Source organism: Tamandua tetradactyla, chromosome 4 (genome assembly GCF_023851605.1).
Source record: "Tamandua tetradactyla isolate mTamTet1 chromosome 4, mTamTet1.pri, whole genome shotgun sequence".
Lineage (NCBI taxonomy): Eukaryota > Metazoa > Chordata > Mammalia > Pilosa > Myrmecophagidae > Tamandua > Tamandua tetradactyla.
Genome location: NC_135330.1, coordinates 20,770,061 through 20,794,009, shown reverse-complemented (window position 1 = coordinate 20,794,009; position 23,949 = coordinate 20,770,061). Strand labels below are relative to the sequence as shown.

Below are 23,949 nucleotides of genomic sequence, written 5' to 3'. Positions count from 1 at the left end.
TACAAAGGACAGACAAGTACTCAGAGTATCAAACTAAAGTCACTAGTAATGAGACATGTATTTTCTGACATGGACAGAGAAGGACAAAGCATTATTATGCTGTATTTCTACTAAAGTATATAACCTGAATCTAATCATGTTGAAAAATCAGGCAAACTCAAATTGAGGAATATACAAAATAATTGGCCTGCATGCTTCAAAAAATGTCAATGTCCTGAAAGCAAAGAAGGGCTAATGGGGGACAAAAAGAAAGTAGAAAAATCATCTAACAGGCAATATGTTAAGCAAGAAAAAATGGAGGCCTAAACTAAAATAGCAGAAGTGGGAATAAAAGCAGGAATAAAAACAATGAAATACATGGCAAGGTACTATGTTAAAAATCTTGGCAACTGATTGGATACAGATGAAGAAAACAGAGTCATGGATTACTCTGGGGTTCAAATCTGAGAGACTGGAAAAATGGTAGTGCCATTAACAGGAATAGGAAAGATAATGAGTTCCATTTTGGATATATCACACAGCATCAAGATGTTCTGAGGTTAAATATATGTGTTTGTGTGGAGTTCAGGAGTTCAGGGCCAAAATTAACAGATTGCTATGTTCTTCATTTAAAACTAACAGCTGAAGTCCTGTCAGTAGATAAGAACCCTCAAAAAAAACACTGGTACATTAGATGCAATACAATCAGGGAGGTTTATCTGAACAGATGTTATATTTAACTAAGACTTAAAGGCTAAAGATGGCCTCTTGCCCTCCATCTTTCTTCACCTGCAAGAGAGCCCACGTGACCTCTTACATGTATATCCGTTATAATTTACAGCCTACTTATTCTATACTGTGCTCTTGAATTCTTTCCTGTGGCATGGCCAAGAACTTGGAAGATGAAATCCAGAAATATACTGTGGCAAGCCAGCCAGGAGTGTGGCTTCTCTTCTACAACCATCTTGACTGGTGAGTACTGGGAAGCTTGGTGATATGCTTCTGTTCTTTCTTCTCTCTTGGCTCACTGCTATCGGATATCTCCTATGTTCTCAGGCTCACTGCTCTGTCTAGGAGTCTGGGGGTTCTGATGTGACTCCCTCAGGATATAACCTCAGTTCACCCTGAGCCTTTGGCTCTCTCCTCAGGGGTTGCAGGGGTCCTGTCCCCATACCATGTAGAGCCAAGGAGACTCAGGCAGATTATTCCACCCTTTGGAACCTGACTTGGGGGCTTCTCACTGTGTTGAGCAGGAGCCCAAAGGCCTCCATGAGAATCTCCCTCTTTCTTCTCTGTCTGGCTTTCAATGTTTTCTAAGACAATTCCATCTTTTGTAACACAGGATTCTGGGCTAAAAATTCTTATACCAAACAAAGTGTTGTTTTTAACATCCTAGGGAGCACCTCAGATTTAGGCCCAAGGGAACTGGGTACTTTCCATTGAGAGTGTCTCTCCCTGAAAGCCAGAAGTGAGGTGTGCAGAAGGGGTGAAGGCCCTGGCTATTCTAATTAAAATAAACTGAACCTGTGAGGGCCAGTAAGCTTCCTACTTTTCTTAAAATGAGCACACAGGCCTTCTAGTTCTCAGCTCACTCATGGTGTTGGAACTCCAATCCTCCCCAGCCTGGGGCCACAGCGTGGACCAGGGTTTCTCTCCTCTCCACTACTGCTCTCCAGTGCAGTTAAAACCTTGGTGGGCCTTTCTCATGGGGAAGCTACTAGTGACTAGTGGTAAGGTTGCTTTCACTGTCAAAAATCTGTGCTGCAAGGGACAAAGGGAGCTTCACTCTTGGCCCTGTCCTATGGAAATGTCCATACCCAGATCCATGGATTGCCCGAAAAGTGTACTCAGTCACATTTTATTGTGTGACCAACCTTTCCCAGTACCTTTCCCTTTAGGGGGAGCCCAATTACTTTGCTGCATATTCTTTCCCTCTAGCTCAATCATAGCAACAACACCTGGGGCTGGCACCAGGGAAACTCCCTCCCAAGAGTTTCTTTGTTTGTGGCCATTTTCTTAGGCAGTAAGTTAACAGAACAATCACTTTGGGGAAGATGAGTGCATCAGCTCAGTAGCATTAGTATGGTCTTGGGCCATCTGTCTACTGAGTCTTCGAGGGCCCTGGGGACACCTGGGGATAAGGAGCCTGATCTCATGGCAGCCAAGGGATCAGCGCTCAGAATGGCAGGCCAGTGACCTAGGACACCAGGTATCGGTAGGGAAATCTGCCCTTTTCTCTTTTTTTGACTTCCTCAGAGATGGGTGGTATTTCCAGTATTTCACTGGGTTTACTGCTACAAAACTGGGATCTTCCCACCACAGAGCTAAAAAAGCTACCACAATACTGTCTGGTCACAATATCACCAGTAGGACAGCCAGTGTTGTCTCACAAATGGGACAGTAAGTTATTACCCTATGCTACAGTTAAAAATCTTTTGTAAAAAGGAGGGAAAATAGTTAGAGATCTCTTATGTACAGCTTTTTATGACCTTTTATCAGGACAAATCCATGAAGGGATCTTGCAAATTACGATATGCCCAGGAGGGCTCTCAGGTTTCTTCCCTATGGGAGGAAGCAAATATTTTAAATAATCCTCTCAAGTAGCCCTCCTCACTACAGTCCTCCTCGAGGTGTTTCAAATGAGAAACACCTCGAGAGAGAAGCCCCTACTGCCAAGGCTACAGCTCCCTCAAACCCTCTTCACCTCCACCCTACTCTACCTCCAACAAACTGTACTCACAGTGGGGTCCCTACCATCCCACAGGGAAACAAGGAAAAAAGAATGGTATGCTACTATTTAGGGAGTAGCAAATGGAAACAGAAACCATCCATGTATATGTTAAAACCTATTTTATTGGTCAGTTAGTTTCTGCGATAAGTAGAAAACTGCAGAAACCGGCCTCTGGGCCACAAACCCCTATGAATGATCTCACGAACATTGCTTTTACTGTTTTTAATAACCAGGACAGGGCTATGGAAGGGAAAAAGGTAAGGAGAGACAGGAGTAAAACTCAGCTCATAGCACCTTGCCATGAATGGCAACAAGCCACCTTGGGGCCACTCAGGGCAGAAGCCAGCCAGATCCTGCTATAAGTGTGGAATGATGGGGCACTGGAAGTACGAGTAACTCAGGGACACCAAGAGCCCCCAGGGCTTTGCCTTAGGTGTGAGAAAGCTGAATACTGAGCCCAGGAGTGAACCAAGCTGCAGAGGGGGGGCCAGGCCCACCCAAAGGCCTTAGTGACGGCTCCCAAACAAGACTGAAGAGGCCTGGGGCTGCTAATAGCTCCCTGATCATCACCAGAGAACATCAATTTTAACAAGCCCCAGGTGACCTTCGATGTGGCAGGTAAGACAACTAATTTTTTAAATTAATACTGGAGCCATTTATTCTGTTTGACTTGTCATTCAAGCCCATTATTCCTACTAAACTGTCCCCATGGTAGGAGTAAATAGAAAGCCTAAAGCTAGTTAGTACCTTCACTCAGCTCCTCCTTTGTCAAATTAGCAGCATACTTTAAAATCATCAGTTCTTAATAGTATCAAAAGGCCCTACTTCTTTCTAGAAAGATTTCACCCTTTGGGAGGCTACTTTAAAACTAGTAAACCCACCAAGTAGTTAACCCTTGTTTGCTCTGAGGCCCCTACTGAGTTGGGGCCTCTCAGTATACCAGATAAAATCCTTAAGCAAATAAACCTGTCTGTAAAAGATGAAAGCACCCCAGCAAATAACTCCTTACTGCATTCAAGTCTTCAGTCCTAAAATCTTAAAAATGCATTTTTTTATATCTCTCTTTACCCTAACTCTCAATACCTCTGCTGTTAAATGGCAGACTTAAAAATAAGATTCCCACCCTACTCACTTAGACAGCACTACCCCAAGGGTTATAAAATAATCCCTATATCTTTAAAAACACCTTAGCAACAGACCTTACGGCTCAAAGTCGAGTTTTGTAATATGTTAACTTTGCAAACTAACATATTCCTAATATAAGTGAATTTTGTTTATTAAATTTTGAATCATTACTAACTGAATGGATAGGAAAAGTGGAAAATTTTTAAAAGTAAGTTTTGTAGTCACTGCTGATTACAAAGTTATATTTATAAAAATATATTCTGTTCATCCTAATCAACGTGGCTCTCTGTTAAACTGCTCTTAATGAAAAGTCAGAAAAAGTTCTTCTTTACCATTTGAGTATACTATCTGTCTGTCTAAAGGCAAAAATTTTGTATCAGAATAATACCTTTGTTAATGTTCATGTTAACTTTATCACCCCTTATTTCAGAAGTCTTCTCACTCAAAAGAAAACTGCTACAAAAGAATTGTTCTCTCACCTTGTAAAAGTTGTGTTTACCAAAAAAATTTCAACAAATATTATAATAATTAAAGGAAATTTTCTATCCTTCTATTTAGATTTGCATGAGTAAAATATCATTCATATATTTAAAAATTATTTAAAATTCCTAAAAGTTAACAATGTTCTCACTGTTCATGTTACAGACTAATACTTATCTGTATAATATGAAACAACCAAATTTGCTCATCAGTTACATTACTTTACTCTAAGGTCTCTGTAAAAGTACAAGTGGTCAGCTCTAAGTCAGAACTTCATTTTCAACAAAAAGAACTTTAAAGGAGAAACAAGACAAGTATACAAACTATGTACTACCTGTTAATTAAACTAACCCTAGTAAGTGTGTAAAGATAAAACAACACAAAACTTCTGCTGTAGTTCATAGCTAATAACCCCAATATAAAACTGTCAAATGTTTCAATTTCTAAAAGTAGATTCATTTAAAATGCCCATAAAAATTAAAGCTTCAAGTATAAGCTCTTATAGCAATCACAGTTTTCCTAAGCTTTAACTGTTATTTCTAAATTCTCAAATGCTTTGCTCTTTGTATAACTTAGTAGTTCCCTAAAACTTTTAAGTAACTGTGTGACACCTAAATTTCAAAGTTCAAGTTCTCCAGCTCTGAAAGTCAGCATTCCTCCATACAGCAACATGTAAATAATGCTGACCTAGTTAGTACTAAAATAAATATATTGTCTAGACTATTCAACTTTCCCACCTGGGAAATTCCTTTTGTTCTTTTAAGCAGAGAGAATTTCCAACTTAATAAGCCAAAACCCTGCCCACAGGAACTTTAGCTCAGAAAGCAAAACTAATTGCCCTCATATCAGCTCTAAAACTAAGAAAAGGGAAAATACTGTGCTTTCTTAGTCCTGCACACTCATGCAGCAGTATAGAAAGAGCAAAACTTTCTCTCAATAAAACACCACCATGAAATACTCAATTTCTTAAATGCTGTGCTCTTACCAACAACCAAAAAAACAGCAGTAATTCATTGCCCTAGCCATAAAAAAAATACTAACATCTCTCAAGGAAATAACCAGGCTGACATGGTAGCCAAAGCCACAGTCCTATCAATCAAACCTCTACTAAACCTCATTCCTGCATCCCTTAACTTACCTCATGAACCCTCTTTATCCCCTGCTTAGGTAAAAACGAACCACCCAGTTAAAATTCACTCTTTAACTGGGGATGGGAGAGGGAGGGGGAGTGGGAAAGTCACTTCCTTCTCTCTTTCCCAGTTTAACTTGACTAATGCCTCTCCAAGGCCCACTCACTTCTATCCTCTTGCTATTGATCAGTCCTTGCATTTTTAAACTTCTCATCAAATTTATTTCTTCAGACTAGAAGCCTTTCATTCCAAACTAATGCTGATGCGACAATTTTCAGTCATTTCAACATCCCTCTGGACTCCTTTCCTCTCAACTTAAATGAGACAGCCAAAAAAGTCCTACAACCTGTTAGGGCAGGGACCACACCCCTGACAAACCAGAGGCAGCTATAAAAGACAGACCATCATATTCTCACAAGCAGTATGGACAACCAAAGCTATAGGCTGAGCCCCTAGTCTTGGGGGTTGTTCATATGAAACTTAACCCCACAAAGGACAGGTCAAGTCTACTTAAAATCTAGGCCTAAGAGTCACCCCCAAGAGAGCCTCTCTTGTTGCTCAGATGTGGCCTCTCTCTCCAGCCAACACCACGAGCAGTCTCACCACCCTACCCCTCTCTACGTGGGACATGACTCCCAGGGGTGTGGACCTTCCTGGCAATGTAGGACAGAGATCCTGGAATGAGCTGAGACTCAGCATCAAGGGATTGAGAGAACCTTCTCGACCAAAAGGGGGAAGAGTGAAATGAGACTAAGTGTCAATGGCTGAGAGACTCCAAACAGAGTCAAGAGGTTATCCTGGAGGTTATTCTTACACACTAAGTAGATATCACCTTGTTGGTCAAGATGTAGTGGAGAGGCTGGAGGGAACTGCCTGAAAATGTAGAGCTGTGTTCCTGTAGCCATGTTTCTTGATGATGATTGAACAATGATATAGCTTTCACAGTGTGACTCTGTGATTGTGAAAATCTTGTGTCTGATGCTCCTTTTATCTACCATATCAACAGACGAGTAGAACATATGGAATAAAAATAAATAATAGGAGGAACAAATGTTAAAATAAATTTAGTTTGTAATGCTAGTGATAAATGAAAGCGAGGGGTAATGTTATGTATAATCTTTTTTTTTCTGTTATCATTTTATTTCTTTTTCTGTTGTCTTTTTATTTCTTTTTCTAAATTGATGCAAATGTTCTAAGAAATGATGAATATGCAATTATGTGATGATATTAAGAATTACTGATTATATATGTAGAATGGAATGATATGTTAATATTTTTGTTTGTTTGTTGTTAATTTCTTTTAATTAAAAAAAAAAAAAAGACAGACCATCATCCCTCAGCACATGTTTTAAGATTAAAGGGCGAAAACTTCTCTGAGGAGGGAATTTGAGGCAGGCTAGAGCAAGGAGAGAGAAAAAACAAAACAAAACAAAACAAAACAAAAAACCAGGAAGGAGCCCATGAACAAAGACCGTTATAATCAAGGTCAGCAGGGCCCATGTTCAGCAAACACCCTGCCTGGGGGTTACTCACTTAGGAGAACACCTGGCACCAGACAAACCATTTGGAGCCAAAGGACCCTCATCTGAGTCATTTATGGAGAAGAATGGAACCAAACAATCCATTCAAATGCACTATCTACCACCAGACACTGCCCTGGAGAGAAGAGAGGTTAGAATGAAAAGCTCTAAACAAGGAAGGGGAGAAGGAATAAGTAAAACTAATGTACAAAAGCAAATAGCCTATTGCCTCTCAACCTACATCTTTCTTTACTTGCAAGAGTGTCCACATGCCCTCTTACATGTGTACTGAATAAATGTTCTGCCTCCTTCCTCTAAAAAGAAAAGAGACAAGGACAAGTTAGCCAAAGAGCCAGAGGAAAGAGTTTCAGGTTGTATAATTTAAAGGAGATAAAGTTTCTATGTGATTTTACTTAAATTATGATGTTCCTGGATAAAGTTTGTTGAGGAACAGGACAGTTATACAATATTAAAGTACTTCCTTACAGACTAATTATTACTCACAAAAAGAAAAAAATCCCTTTATAATGGACAAATCTGGTGACCACCACTTAATCTAATGATCAAACTTAACATCACAATAATGGGACAAGGTGATGTGTGTCTTCTGAAGATGCACTGAGAGGACCTCAACATCACTTCTACTGCATTCCTCCAATAACTCGTAACTTGAATCCAATCATGAGGGAACAATTAAATAAACCCAAACTGATGGGCATTTTATAAAAAAGGTGGCCTCTACTTCTCAAAAGTGTTAATATTATGAAAGGCAAAGATAACTGAAGAACTGTCTAGATTAAGGAAAATCGAAGAGATTTGACAACTAACCAAAAGGCATGAATGAAGTGGATTGTGGATGAGAAAAAAATCACATATGAACCATATATTGGACAATATATCAATAATAAATTTCTGAAATTGGTAACTGTATTGTAGTTTTATAAGAGAATATTGTTTTTAGGAAATATATGCTCAAGTATTTAGAAATAAAAGGTTGTAATGTTTAGCAATTTACTCTCAAATGATTTAGTAAAAAATTAATATATCTGTTATACATACACATATACATATAGAGAGATGAAATAAATCTGGTAAAATGTAGCAGCTGGTGATTCCAGGTGAAGGGCTTTCAGATAAACACTGTTCTATTGTTTCAACTTTTCAAAAGCTTTGAAAGTTTCCAAAATAAAGAGTTAAAAATAAAAAAATATAAATTGAGGTTCTCTCTAGAACATCCCTTTACTATTCCATTTGGCTAGCTCCTGACATCCTTCAAGACTGCTCAAGTGTCACCCTCTCTAATAAATCTAGGGCATTTAGATGTCCTAGATCTAAAAGGGGTAAACAAGAAAAGGTTCCCATCTTCATGGAACTTATTATAGTTTACAGGCAATACACCTAAAACAAGCTATTTTATATATGTGTGTTTAAAAAGCATTATGTAAAAAAAAAAAAAAAAGGTTATGGTGTCAACCTGGTCAATAAGGGGACTGGAAAGGTTAGTGTCATGCTGTATTTAATTATATGTATAGTCAGACATGAACAATTCTGCTGGGACTTTGTATCTTGATTGGGGACTTAATTTAATGGTGTCAAGGTTTCAAATAGAGTTCTTTGGTTTAAAGTCTTTTGGTTTGGGAGGTTTTATGATGTTAGTCATCAGTAGCTAGTTGTGAAGACCCTGGCAGTAATGCAAGAGGAGTTACACTCACCTTGGAATTTGGACATGATGGGAAGAAAACTGAATATCATCTATGTACCTTCAGGGATTTTTTTTTTTTTAATATGTTTGGACCATCATAAATTTAAGCCAGATAGAGATGCTTACTATTTGCCACATAACTGACTACATTCTACTAAAAATACTATTTCTCTTAAGAAAACTTGTTGGAGGCTAGAGTGTGTTCTTAGCAGAAAATTAACATGAAAAAATGTATGTTTTTCTACAATATATCTAGATAATTGTTGTCTACTTAACTATTCCTTTGAATTTGTGAATAAATAAATGGGCTTACAGCCTTCTAGAATTTCACCTGTTTTCTAGTAGAGGAGCTTCTTTTATAGTTTATGTACACTGAAGATACGTTCTGATGAAAAGACTAGAGTAGTATTATAAATTCAGTTCATAGTAACTAAAAATAATTTGCTCTCAGGGTTCCCTTTACCATGTCACTATGTAAGCTGGGAGGTTTTATGCCCATATGGGCTTTTTTCCAAGTCACTTCCATCATCAGGCACCATATTACCAGTGCCACTACTACCAGCCCTAATACTCAACATTTTGAGTATTAAATTAGTCCTAGGTTGTAACCGAGGAAGGCACCACCAAGACATAAAAGTATCACTCCAATACATAATAGTGAACATAAAATCGAGGTTGAGACACTGTGATAATTCATTTCCCAATGTTTTTCATTGTTTGCATTCCATTTTCAACCAGCTCCATATCCTGAAATTCTCGTAGAGCCAGTATTTATTTTTGTATTTCCTTTCCCTAAACATTATAGCTAAAAACATGGATGAAAAGGATCCTTAGCTTTTGTTTTAGACTCAGGAAAAATTCATGTGATATCAGGGTAATAAAGTTGAGGAAGTTCTTTCTGAACCCCAATCCTGAGATACTATAGTCAAATAAAAGACTCTGAGGGATGCTTTTCTGCATGTAGCTGTGCAGTCAATGGCTACCCAGTCAACTAATTATTCAGAATAATACAATTAGATACAGTTAGCACCAGGTTTTCAAGAGCTTAAAAAGGTGCACATTCTGTCTGATATGACATCCCTAAGCCTAAATATTTTATACTTCCATTAACTGTCATTTACGGTTGAACAGAATATTCTACCTGATGGAGATGTCCAAGGAAAGCCTGGGCCTGGGCTGTTGAAATTGCTCCTCCGACAGGCACAGGCTGCTTCTGAAAGTCCAGACCATTTGTTTGTGTGCCTAGAAAGCAAGCAAAATAATTATCACTATTAAAGAAATAAACTCAAATGAAATAAAGCATTAGACTTCAGCTACCGATATTCTTCAGGCACCTATTTTGTATAAGCATCATTCTAAGTACCTCCAAGGAAGAGAAGGGATTCAAAACAAAGGAAACATAGTAAATGATTTCTCTTCTAAAGACACAACTGAAGGACAAATACACAAACACTGATAAAGCTTATGAAATAAAAAAATATATAAATAACGAATTATAATAATAAGAATATCATAAGATAAAAGAACTGGGATCAGAACTGGCATTAACCTTAAGGCGCTTTTAAAAAGAGATCATTATTATTGTTGCAAAGAATGGCAGACATGAAGGTCAAAGGAAGTACTGAGGCTCTGTCACATACCCTGGAGCATCATTACATGGATCAGGTTTACATACTAGACTTCTATAGTAGGATTTTGGGGGACAGGAGTCTTTTTGCGCTTAAAAATACACAGCAAGTTAATTTTATAGATGAGAAACCTAACCTAGAATGTTAAGCTCCTGAACCAAATGATCACGCATCTTGTCCACAGTGGTGGGCATTCTAGGAGAAGGTGTCATCAACTTATAATGATTTAAAGATGGCAGTATGAAAGTAGTGAGTATGTATTTGTAAATAAGAGAGTTTTGCTGCTGAGAGGTTTTGAGTTGGAAAGCATGATGTGAAAAGGCTGGGTTAAGGGAAGGCTCATTAATGTTCTTAAAGTTAGTAGTAATGGAACTTTAAGTTTTATATAAAAGACAATTGGAAATAATAGACAATAGGAAATAAAGTAAAAACATGCTTGAGAAGACTGGCTGATTTAGAAGGTAGCTTTCAGAAATGTTGTATAGGAATGGAAGATTCCATAGAATCTGAAGACATATTCATAAAACTTGAAAATGATCTTAGAATCCTAGGTCAAAGTTGAGTACCTAGAAAGCTACAGGCACATGTCCAACAAAATGAGAATAACATTTCCAGATATTGTATAAAGGAGGGGACTAGGAAACAAAAATTCTTGGGTAGAAGAAAAAAAGAAGCAAACAATAACAACAAAAATAAAAGAAATGAAAGATAGGAAAAGAACCAGTTACGAAGATAAACAGAGAGCCAAAAGAGCATGGTGCTTAGGTTGTTTCAAAAGCAAAAAATAATAAAAAATGCCTCTTCTATTCTCATCCTTCTGGATGTTTGGATTGGAAAGAAGACATCACTGGTGATTTTGCCAAGAACAGGAAGAATTTACTATTAACTTAAACATTTTAATGAGTGACAATCTAATAGCAAAAGCAACCCCTTATATAATAAGCATGAGGAAAACAAAATAGTTTTACTAATTTCTTAAATTTCAAAGTGTAGATTGCTGCATATATATCATCAGCAAGGGCTCTGCTATACTTATACTTTCCTAAATATTACTCCAGTGTCTTTTAACTACTTATGCTACGTTTTGATATTGAGAATGGGATTAGTTTATAGAAAGATATACCCAGATATATATTCTCATATAGAAAACGTATTGTTTTCAAATTACTATTGTGCTGGTTTGAAAAGAAGCATGTCCCCTAAGAAAAGCCACGTTTTAATATAAGTCCCATTTCCTAAAGGTAGAATCATCCCTATTCAATACTGTATATTTGAAACTGTAATGAGATCATCTCCCTGGTTGATGTGGTTTAGTCAAGAGTGGTTGTTAAACTGGATTAAGGGATGACATGTCTCCACCCATTTGGGTGGGTATTGATTGGTTTACTGGAGTCCTATAAAAGAGGAAACATTTTGGAGGGAGAGATTCAGAGAGACTCAGAGAGAGCAGAGAATGCTGCAGCACCATGAAACAGAGAGTCCACCAGCCAGTGACCATTGGAGATGAGGAAGGGAGACGCCTCCCGGGGAGCTTCATGAAATAGGAGGCCAGGAGAGGAAGCTAGCGGATGATGCCGTGTTCGCCATGTGCCCTTCCAGCTGAGAGAGAGGCCCTGACTGTGTTCGCCGTGTGCCTTCTCACTTGAGAGAGAAACCCTGAACTTCATCGGCCTTCTTGAACCAAGGTATCTTTCCCTAGATGCCTTTGATTGGACATTTCTTTAGACTTGTTTTAATTGGGACATTTTCTCAGCCTTAGAACTATAAACTAGCAACTCATTAAATTCTCCTTTTAAAAGCTGTTCTGTTTCTGGTATATTGCATTCCAGCAGCTAGCAAACTAGAACAACTATATCCAGCTATTATTTAGAAATAACCAAAATACTTTTTACCAAACAAAACGTAACAGAAAACTACAGGACAGGAACCTGCAAGAATCATTAAGAAACACATATGTGGTACTGTATTTTCACTTCCTACCACTCAAACGCCCCATCTTCTCATCCTCATCCGTGTGCATGTACACACAGAGGAGACCATTTAAGCGTCCTGGCTCCCCTCTTTTGACTGGGGGGTGGGAGGTGCATGAAGGTATGGTATTCAAAGCTTATAAGGTAAAAGAACACTCCTGGACAGCAACTCATAGATAAATACAGAGATATAAGATGCAAAGGCAAGTAACCTTTTTAAATAACATTCTTGAAATCTCCTGGGAGATGAGGGGTGGAAGAAAGTAGCTATTACATGGGAATGATTCTTGTAAAATCATAAAGACTTACTGAGCAAAAATGAAAGTAGAAACAGATATACTGAACCCAACTGGAGGCAAGTGACTAGGTATGAGACAGGGATACTGCAGAAGTGATACTTGAAATCAGGAGAGTAGAAATATTCTATTAATTCAAAATGGATATAGGGGAAAGGTTGAAGACAAGGAAGTACTTATTTTAGGGACTGTAAAGACAAAGAGAGCCAAGATGGAGAAGTCAGAGAAGGAGAAAGAAAATCTGTCTCAGAAACCAGGGAAGAGAAAGCTACAAGGATAGGAAATTTAACAGTGTAAAATGGTACAGAGAAGGCGAAGACCCAAGCACTAAGAAAATCCTTTTGGATTCTGTGATTACAAGATCAGTACCGAAATTAATCCAATAAAAGGGAGGAAAGCCTGTAATAAAGGTAAGGTAAAAAATTAATGAAATAGGAAAAAGAACCACATAATAAAAACACCAACTTGTTTTTTCTGAAGAATCATATAACATATACAGTTCTGGTAAGATTGAACAAGAAAATGAAAGAGAAGGAGCAAGGAATTTCAAGTATAATTAAAAGGGCTTAAACAAATTGCTGCAAGCCCTAAAAAGATAAGACGATACTGTGGTCTATCCTATGCCAATAAAATTAAAACTTAGAAATGGACAAATTTCTAGAAAATATAACATATCAAGACTGATGCAAGAAGAAACAAAACTCAAAGAGTCTCATAAGTAATTAAAAGAAACTGAATTAGTAGGTAAAAAATCTTCACATAAAGAAAATGCAAAACCCAGATAATTTTACTGAAGAGTGCTATCAAAATCCAAGGAATAAATAATTACAATTTTACATGAACTTTTACAGAGAACCAGAAAAAAAGAGGAAGTACTTTCTAACTCATTTTCATGAGGCCAGCACATCTTCATAACAAAAACAAGTGTGAAAAAGGGGAGGAGGGAAAGGCCAATTTCATTCATAAACATATATTTAAAAACCCTGAATAGTAACAGCAAATCTAATCTAATATGATAAAATATTACAACTAAGGTAGATTTATTCCAAGAATGCAAAGTTGGTTTAGGATTTAAAAAACAAGATAATGTGGTTCATTACATCCATTAAAGGGGGAAAATCACCCAGTCATCTCAACAGATGCAGAGAACCCCACAGATAAAATCCAACATCCATTATATATATAAACTCTAGGCATAGGAACAGAAAGAAACTTCCTTAACTTGATAAAGGGTAAATAGTTTAAAAATAATAATGATAAACATTATGATTTAATGGTGAAATATTAAAAACACTCCCTTTAGGATTAAGCTAGGGTGGCAGTTCCCTCTATTTGTATTCATATTATATTGGAAGGCCTAGCCAGCAAAACAAGGCGAGAATTTAAACAAATGAATTAAAAAGAAAGAAACAAAACTATTATTATTCACCCATCATTTGCTTATCTATGTAGAATATCCTAAGGAATCTAAAGACCTGTTATTAGGATTAATAAGCCAGTTTAGTTAGGTTGTAGCATACACAAATATCTATTTAAAAGTTACCTCTGTATATACTAAACGAAAAAAGTTTTTAAAGATTTTATTTACAGCATTTCAAAGATATAAAGTTCTGGGAACAAATCTATGAAAAATATAGCAAGTCCTGTTAGCAGAAAATTAGAAAATTTCATTCAAAGAACAGCACGGAAGACATGAATGCTCATTAATGGAAAATGTCAGTTTTCCCTAAACTGATCCGCACACTCAAAACAATTTCATATCAAAATCTCAACATGTTTTCTTTCTCTTTTTCTCTCTTTCTTTTTCTTCTTCGGGGGTACTGGATAAACTGATTCTAAAATTTAAATGAAAATACAAAGAGCAAGGATGCTCTTTAAAAATAACAGAAGGGAGAGGTTTGTGACGTCAAGACTTATAATATAATTATAATTATAATAATAGAATAATAAATACAAACAGACCAAAGCACATTTCAGAAACAGTCATAGACCCATATGGTCAATTGAAATATGACACAGTCATTCTGTGTATTAGTAAAGAAAGGATGGCATTTTAAACAAACAACTCTGCAATAACTGGCTATACATTTCAGAAAAAATGAAATTAGACCACATCACAATATCCAAAGGAAAAACTTCAACATTTTAGAAGACAATATAAGAGAATATCATTACAATCTTGGCACAGGGAAGGATTTCTTTATCAAAATCCAAAAAATTAAAAGACATAGATTTAATTACTTTAACATTAAAAGCTCTGTTCATTAAAGGACTATATAAAGTGAATGAAAAGGAGAAAATATTTGCAATACTTACAGATGACAAAGGAATGGTACAAGAATATACAAAGAACTACTTATGAATTAATAAGAAAAAGACAACTGAACTAAAAAAAATGAGCAACAGAAATGGGCACGTGAAATACAAATGCCCATAAACTTAAAAAAAGGATGTTCAACACCTCCTTAGAAAATGAGGAAATGCAAATGAAAACCCCAATGAAATATCACCTACTTGCCTGGCTAAAATTAAAAAGTAGGTAAAAATCAAGTTTTGATGAGACTGAAATTCTCATCCTGATTGGTAGCAAGTATAAGCCAGCACAATTTGGAAACCTGGCTAGTGGTACTGAGTAAAGTTGGAACAAATTCCACAATTATAAAATTATATAAACACTCAGAAGACCTTTTCACACATAGGCATCAAGAGATAACTACAAAATTATGTATAGCAGTATTGCTTGCAATTGCAAAAGCATGGAAATAAAACAACTTTCCATCAACAACAGATCGGCCCAGCTCAAATACCACTTTTTCTAATGCAAAGGCAAAAATCTCTACTTCCCATTCATTACCACAACACATTTGGTAATTCTACAACATTTTCTAGGAGGCAGGTGGAGAAATAAAATGGAGACTACAACACATATAACAACAGGATGAATTTCAAACACAGTACGCTAAGTGAAAGAAAGAAAAGGCTGCATTCTGTATAATTCTATTTATGTCACATTTTGGAAAAGGCAAAATGTAAGAAAAGAAAACAGATCAGTGGTCACCAGAGGCTGGAAGGGAGAAAAAGAATGACTACAAGAGTACAAGGAATGTTTTTGGTATGTTTGCCAATAAAAAGGGTGTTTCCTACTGTATGTAAGTTACACCTTAAAAAAAAAAAGTAAGCTCATATGTTCCAGGCATTTACAGATAAGTTCTGTCATGGTCAGCTCCATATGTCAACTTCGCTAAGTGGTGGTACCTGTTTGTCTGGTTGGGCAAGTGCTGGCCTGTCTGTTGCAATGAGGACATTTCATAGAATTAGATCATGATCACGTCAGCTGCATCCACAGCTGATTTAATTTATAATCAGCCAAGGGGAATGTGTTCTGCAATGAGTGATGCTCAATCTAATCACTGGAAGCTTTTTAAGGAGGATTCAGAGGTGACAGGCTCTTTTATCCTGCTTCGGCCAGCAAGCCTCTCCGTGGAGTTCATCTAGACCCTCCATTGGAAAGAACCCTCCATAGCCTGCCCTGTGGATTTTGGACTCTGCGTTTCCATGGTCACGTGAGACACTTCTATAAATTTTATATTTGCGAATGTTTCCTGTTGATTCTGTTTTGCTAGAGAACCCTAACTAATACAAGCTCTCATGTAAGTTTTCCTTTACAAAGAACCTATAATCTCTCCAGAGGGTATCTGCCTACTATCCTCAGTCTGGACTTAATTTATAATATCTCCATGCAATGTTTGAAAAGCAATATTCTCCTACAGGGCTCTCTTTATTTGATTTCCATTAGGCACTCTAAAATAGTCAAAATACCTCAATAACTATTTAACTTTTCAAGAGGAAGGAGAGTACTTGGACACTAAGCTGGTACAGTTCTGTGTTACAAAACTTCAACATGTAGGGAGAGCTATATTACAAAATGTTAAATAATACATGAATGTCAACAACTTGCCTATAAGCAATTGTCAACAAACTGCCCTATTAAAAATAAAAACTCTAAAGGTATGAAAATTTCATAGGTTCTAAAATATTATAAAGAAACAGAATAGCTAAATACCTGGCTAAAATGAGAAGATACCTGGGGCAAACTCTAACACCCTCCCACTGACTCAGCAGCCTGGATCCCTCTCACCAGGGACACAAACTATAAAGCTCCTCACAGTGCTGAGTTAGAACCCCACGCATATCCAGGCACAAGGACCAAATTCAACAGAGACCCAGGTGGAACAAAAGCCAGGAGTGCTGAATACAAAACAGCCACAGTAGAACAGTAACGGCCAAGTGGTGCAATTTCCTGTTGGCTGGACCACCTAAACACAAAAACCTTTTCTGGAGTGTATTAATTAGGGTTCTCTAGAGAAACAGAATCAACAGGGAACACTCGCAAATATAAAATTTATAAAAGTGCCTCATGTGACTGTGGGAACGCAGAGTCCAAAATCTGCAGGGCAGGCTGTGAAACTGACGATTCTGATGGAGGGTCTGGATGAACTCAACAGGAGAGGCTTGCCGGCGGAAGCAGGAAAAAAGCCTGTCTCTTCTGAATCCTCCTTAAAGGGCTTCTAGTGATTAGATTAAGCATCACTCATTGCAAAAGACACACCCCTTGGCTGATTACAAATGAAATCAGCTGTGGCTGCAGCTGACGTGATCATGATTTAATTCTATGAAATGTCCTCATTGCAACAGACAGGTCAGCACTTGTCCAACCAGACAAATAGGTATCACCACTTGGCCAAGTTGACACGTGAACCTGACCATGACATGGAGTAATTCATCTTTCTGGATTGACCACATCTGGCTCCCTGGGAAAGAGTACCCTAACAGAAAAGAAACTAGAGGCAGAAAAGCATCACAAAGAGAAAAAAGGGTGCAGGGATTTAAACTGCAGTGCTGTAAGAAAGGTCCCAGAACTGAAAAGTATAAAGAAAACAGGCACTGAGTAAGAGAGAGAATTTAAACAAATCATAGGAGCTGGGGAGAAAATTCTGCACAAAACCAAATAGATCAAGAGTCCCAGAAAAGGAATAGAGGAAAGGAAAGCTTTCTCCTAGAGGTGAACAATTACATAAAAAGTGCAATCTTGGGACTTCCGGAGAAGATGGCGGCTTAGTAAGACGCGCGGATCTTAGTTTCTTCTTCAGGACAGCTAGGAGGGGAGTAGAAACGATACAGAACAGCTCCCAAAGCCACAACAGAGATAAAAAAGACAGCGTACCCCATCCTGGAACAGCTGGCTGGCTGAGAGAAGCCGCTCGGGTGAGATCGCCGAGGGGCGCGGGCTTCACCGGGCGGGGTGGCAAGCGGCCGGAGTCACTCCCTTCCCCCTTCCTGGGCCAGCTGGGAGAATTGGAGAGGCGGTCCCCAGAAACCGCGGCGGCTGGCGCCCACACCACGCGCGGCCCCCCGGACCAACTGAGAGAATTGGATCGGAAATCCCCAGGCCGCGGAGAACGGTGATGGGTGGGGGAGGCCCCTTCCAAACCCGTGACTCCCCGGGAACATGCACTCTCCCGGGCGGGCCGCTGCCGCTGGGGCCCTCCCGCCACGCTTGTCGCCCCGGGCCGACTAGGAAATTCGGACGGGCGCTTTCCTGGGCCGCGGCGGCCAGCGACCCTCCCCACGTTCGGACCCCGGGCCGGCTCGCACTCTTCCAAGCCGCTTCGGCTAGCGAACCTCCCGGATGGCAAGAGTTTTCCAAAGTTAAAGGTCCAACAGTACCTTTTACTGGTGGGACCCGCAGACAAACATGTGCCACGAGCGCCACCTACTGGGCAGGATAAGAAAAACAGAACCCAGAGATTTCACAGAAAAATCTTCCAAACTTTTGGATCCAATACCCAGGGAAATCTGTCTAAATGGGCAGACGCCAACAGAAGATAACGGATCACGCTCAAATAATTGAAAATATGGCCCAGTCAAAGGAACAAACCAATAGTTCAAATGAGATACAGGAGCTGAGACAACTAATGCTGAATATATGAACAGAAATGGAAAACCTCTTCAAAAACGGAATTGATAAATGGAGGGAGGACATGAAGAAGACATGGGCTGAACATAAAGAAGAAATAGAAAAACTGAAAAAACAAATCACAGAACTTATTGAAGTGAAGGACAAAGGAGAAAAGATAGAAAAAACAATGGATACCTACAATGATAGATTCAAAGAGACAGAAGATAGAATTAGTGATTTGGAGGATGGAACATCTGAATTCCAAAAAGAAACAGAAACTATCGAGAAAAGAATGGAAAAATTTGAACAGGGTATCAGGGAACTCAAGGACAATATTAACCGCACAAATATACGTGTTGTGGGTGTCCCAGAAGGAGAAGAGAAGGGAAAAGGAGGAGAAAAACTAATGGAAGAAATTTTCACTGAAAATTTCCCAACTCTTATGAAAGACCTAAAATTACAGATCCAAGAAGTGCAGCGCACCCCAAAGAGATTAGACCCAAATAGGTGTTCTCCAAGACACTTACTAGTTAGAATGTCAGAGGTCAAAGAGAAAGAGAGGATCTTGAAAGCAGCAAGAGAAAAACAATCCATCACATACAAGGGAAACCCAATAAGACTATGTGTAGATTTCTCAGCAGAAACCATGGAGGCTAGAAGACAGTGGGATGATATATTTAAATTACTAAAAGAGAAAAACTGCCAGCCAAGACTCCTATATCCAGCAAAATTGTCCTTCAAAAATGAGGGAGAAATTAAAACATTCTCAGACAAAAAGTCACTGAGAGAATTTGTGACCAAGAGACCAGCTCTGCAAGAAATACTAAAGGGAGCACTAGAGTCAGAACCGAAAAGACAGAAGAGAGAGGTATGGAGAAGAGTGTAGAAAGAAGGAAAGTCAGATATGATATATATAATACAAAAGGCAAAATGGTAGAGGAAAATATTATCCAAACAGTAATAACACTAAATGTTAATGGACTGAATTCCCCAATCAAAAGACATAGACTGGCAGAATGGATTAAAAAACAGGATCCTTCTATATGCTGTCTACAGGAAACACATCTTAGACCCAAAGATAAACATAGGTTGAAAGTGAAAGGTTGGGAAAAGATATTTCAGGCAAATAACAACCAGAAAAGAGCAGGAGTGGCTATACTAATATCCAACAAGTTAGACTTCAAATGTAAAATAGTTAAAAGAGACAAAGAAGGACACTATATACTAATAAAAGGAACAATTAAACAAGAACACATAACAATCATAAATATTTACGCACCGAACCAGAATGCCCCAAAATACATGAGGAATACACTGCAAACACTGAAAAGGGAAATAGACACAAATACCATAATAGTTGGAGACTTCAATTCCCCACTCTCATCAATGGACAGAACATCTAGACAGAGGATCAATAAAGAAATAGAGAATCTGAATATTACTACAAAGGAGCTAGACTTAACAGACATTTATAGGACATTAAATCCCACAACAGCAGGATACACCTTTTTCTCAAGTGCTCATGGATCATTCTCAAAGATAGACCATATACTGGGTCACAAAGCAAGTCTTAATAAATTTAAAAAGATTGAAATCATACACAACACTTTCTCAGATCATAAAGGAATGAAGTTGGAAATCAATAATAGGCGGAATGCCAGAAAATTCACAAATACATGGAGGCTCAACAACACACTCTTAAACAACGAGTGGGTCAAAGAAGAAATTGCAAGAGAAATTAGTAAACACCTCGAGGCAAATGAAAATGAAAACACAACATATCAAAACTTATGGGATGCAGCAAAGGCAGTGCTAAGAGGGAAATTTATTGCCCTAAATGCCTATATCAGAAAAGAAGAAAAGGCAAAAATGCAGGAATTAACTGTTCACTTGGAAGAACTGGAGAAAGAACAGCAAACTAATCCCAAAGCAAGCAAAAGGAAAGAAATAACAAAGATCAGAGCAGAAATAAATGAAATTGAAAACATGAAAACAATAGAGAAAATCAATAAGACCAGAAGTTGGTTCTATGAGAAAATCAATAAGATTGATGGGCCCTTATCAAGATTGACAAAAAGAAGAAGAGAGAGGATGCAAATAAATAAGATCAGAAATGGAAGAGGAGACATAACTACTGACCTCACAGAAATAAAGGAGGTAATAACAGGATACTATGAACAAGTTTACGCTAATAAATACAACAATTTAGATGAAATGGACAGGTTCCTGGAAAGACATGAACAACCAACTTTGACTCAAGAAGAAATAGATGACCTCAACAAACCAATCACAAGTAAAGAAATTGAATTAGTCATTCAAAAGCTTCCTAAAAAGAAAAGTCCAGGACCAGATGGCTTCACATGTGAATTCTACCAAACGTTCCAGAAAGAATTAGTACCAATTCTCCTCAAACTCTTCAAAAAAATCGAATTGGAGGGAAAACTACCTAATTCATTCTATGAAGCCAACATCACCCTCATACCAAAACCAGGCAAAGATATTACAAAAAAAGAAAACTACAGACCAATCTCTCTAATGAATATAGATGCAAAAATCCTCAATAAAATTCTAGCAAATCGTATCCAACAACACATTAAAAGAATTATACATCATGACTAAGTAGGATTCATCCCAGGTATGCAAGGATGGTTCAACATGAGAAAATCAATTAATGTAATACACCATATCAACAAATCAAAGCAGAAAAATCACATGATCATCTCAATTGATGCAGAGAAGGCATTTGACAAGATTCAACATCCTTTCCTGTTGAAAACACTTCAAAAGATAGGAATACAAGGGAACTTCCTTAAAATGATAAGAGGGAATATATGAAAAACCCACAGCTAATATCATCCTCAATGGGGAAAAATTGAAAACTTTCCCCCGAAGATCAGGAACAAGACAAGGATGTCCACTATCACCACTGTTATTCAACATTGTGTTGGAGGTTCTAGCCAGAGCAATAAGACAAGAAAAAGAAATACAAGGCATCAAAATTGGAAAGGAAGAAGTAAAACTATCACTGTTTGCAGACGATATGATACTATACGTCGAAAACCCGGAAAAATCCACAACAAAACTACTAGAGCTAATAAATGAGTACAGCAAAGTAGCATGTTACAAGAACAACATTCAAAAATCTGTAGCATTTCTATACACTAGTAATGAACAAGCTGAGGGGGAAATCAAGAAACGAATCCCATTTACAATTGCAACTAAAAGAATAAAATACCTAGGAATAAATTTAACTAAAGAGACAAAAAACCTATATAAAGAAAACTACAAAAAACTGTTAAAAGAAATCACAGAAGACCTAAATAGATGGAAGGGCATACCGTGTTCATGGATTGGAAGACTAAATATAGTTAAGATGTCAATCCTACCTAAATTGATTTACAGATTCAATGCAATACCAATCAAAATCCCAACAACTTATTTTTCAGAAATAGAAAAACCAATAATCAAATTTATCTGGAAGGGCAGGGTGCCCCGAATTGCTAAAAACAGCTTGAGGAAAAAAAACGAAGCTGGAGGTCTCGCGCTGCCTGACTTTAAGGCATATTATGAAGCCACAGTGGTCCAAACAGCATGGTATTGGCATAAAGATAGATATATCGACCAATGGAATCGAATAGAGTGCTCAGATATAGACCCTCTCATCTATGGACATTTGATCTTTGATAAGGCAGTCAAGCCAACTCACCTGGGACAGAACAGTCTCTTCAATAAATGGTGCCCAGAGAACTGGCTATCCATATGCAAAAGAATGAAAGAAGACCCATCTCTCACACCCTGTACAAAAATTAACTCAAAATGGATCAAAGATCTAAACATTAGGTCTAAGACCATAAAACAGTTAGAGGAAAATGTAGGGAGATATCTTATGGATCTTACAACTGGAGGCGGTTTTATGGACCTTAAACCTAAAGCAAGAACACTGAAGAAGGAAATAAATAAATGGGAGCCCCTCAAAATTAAACACTTTTGTGCATCAAAGAACTTCATCAAGAAAGTAGAAAGACAGCCTACACAATGGGAGACAATATTTGAAAATGATATATCAGATAAAGGTCTAGTATCCAGAATTTATAAAGAGATTGTTCATCTCAACAACAAAAAGACAGCCAACCCAATTACAAAATGGGAAAAAGACTTGAACAGACACCCATCAGAAGAGGAAATACAAATGGCCAAAAGGCACATGAAGAGATGCTCAATGTCCCTGGCCATTAGAGAAATGCAAATCAAAACCACAATGAGATATCATCTCACACCCACCAGAATGGCCATTATCAACAAAACAGAAAATGACAAGTGCTGGAGAGGATGCGGAGAAAGAGGCACACTTATCCACTGTTGGTGGGAATGTCAAATGGTGTAACCACTGTGGAAGGCAGTTTGGCGGTTCCTCAAAAAGCTGAATATAGAATTGCCATACGACCCAGCAATACCATTGCTGGGAATCTACTCAAAGGACTTAAGGGCAAAGACACAAACGGACATTTGCTCACCAATGTTTATAGCAGTGTTATTTACAATTGCAAAGAGATGGAAACAGCCGAAATCTCCATCAACAGAAGAGTGGCTAAACAAACTGTGGTATATACATACGATGGAATACTATGCAGCTTTAAGACAGGATAAACTTATGAAGCATGTAATAACATGGATGGACCTAGAGAACATTATGCTGAGTGAGTCTAGCCAAAAACTAAAGGACAAATACTGTATGGTCCCACTGATGTGAACAGACATTCGAGAATAAATTTGGAATATGTCACTGGTAACAGAGTCCAGCAGGAGGTAGAAACAGGGTAAGATAATGGGCAATTGGAGTTGAAGGGATATAGACGGTGTAACAGGACTAGATACAAAAACTCAAAAATGGACAGCACAATAATACCTAATTGTAAAGTAATCATGTTAAAACACTGAATGAAGCTGCATCTGAGCTATAGGTTTTTGTTTTGTTTTGTTTTGTTTTGATTTTACTATTATTACTTTTATTTTTTTCTCTATATTAACATTCTATATCTTTTTCGGTTATGTTGCTAGTTCTTCTAAACCGATGCAAATGTACTAAGAAATGATGATCATGCATCTATGTGATGATGTTAAGAATTACTGACTGCATATGTAGAATGGTATGATTTCTAAATGTTGGGTTAATTTCTTTTTTTCCGTTAATTAAAAAAAAAAAAAAGAGAAGGGGTAATTGGAGCTGAAGGGATACAGACTGTACAACGGGACTGGATATAAAAACTCAGAAATGGACAGCACAATACTACCTAATTGTAATGCAATTATGTTAAAACACTGAATGCAGCTGCATGTGAGGTATAGGTTTTTTTTTTCTTTCTATTATCGTTTTAATTCTTATTCTGTTGTCTTTTTATTTCTTTTTCTAAATCGATGCAAATGTACTA

At 37.7% G+C, this 23,949-nt stretch overlaps 1 protein-coding gene across 7 annotated transcripts in view; it reads right to left on the bottom strand.

Annotated features, from left to right (window-relative positions):
* The window catches only part of POU2F1 (POU class 2 homeobox 1), a 256,011-nt gene that overhangs the window by 73,362 nt on the left and 158,700 nt on the right, over positions 1 to 23,949 (bottom strand). For all 7 annotated transcript variants that reach the window (XM_077156862.1, XM_077156863.1, XM_077156866.1 and 4 more), the window contains one exon: positions 9,809 to 9,909. In XM_077156862.1, coding sequence (XP_077012977.1) covers positions 9,809 to 9,909 — 101 coding nt within the window. The remainder of the gene's footprint in view (positions 1 to 9,808; positions 9,910 to 23,949) is intronic.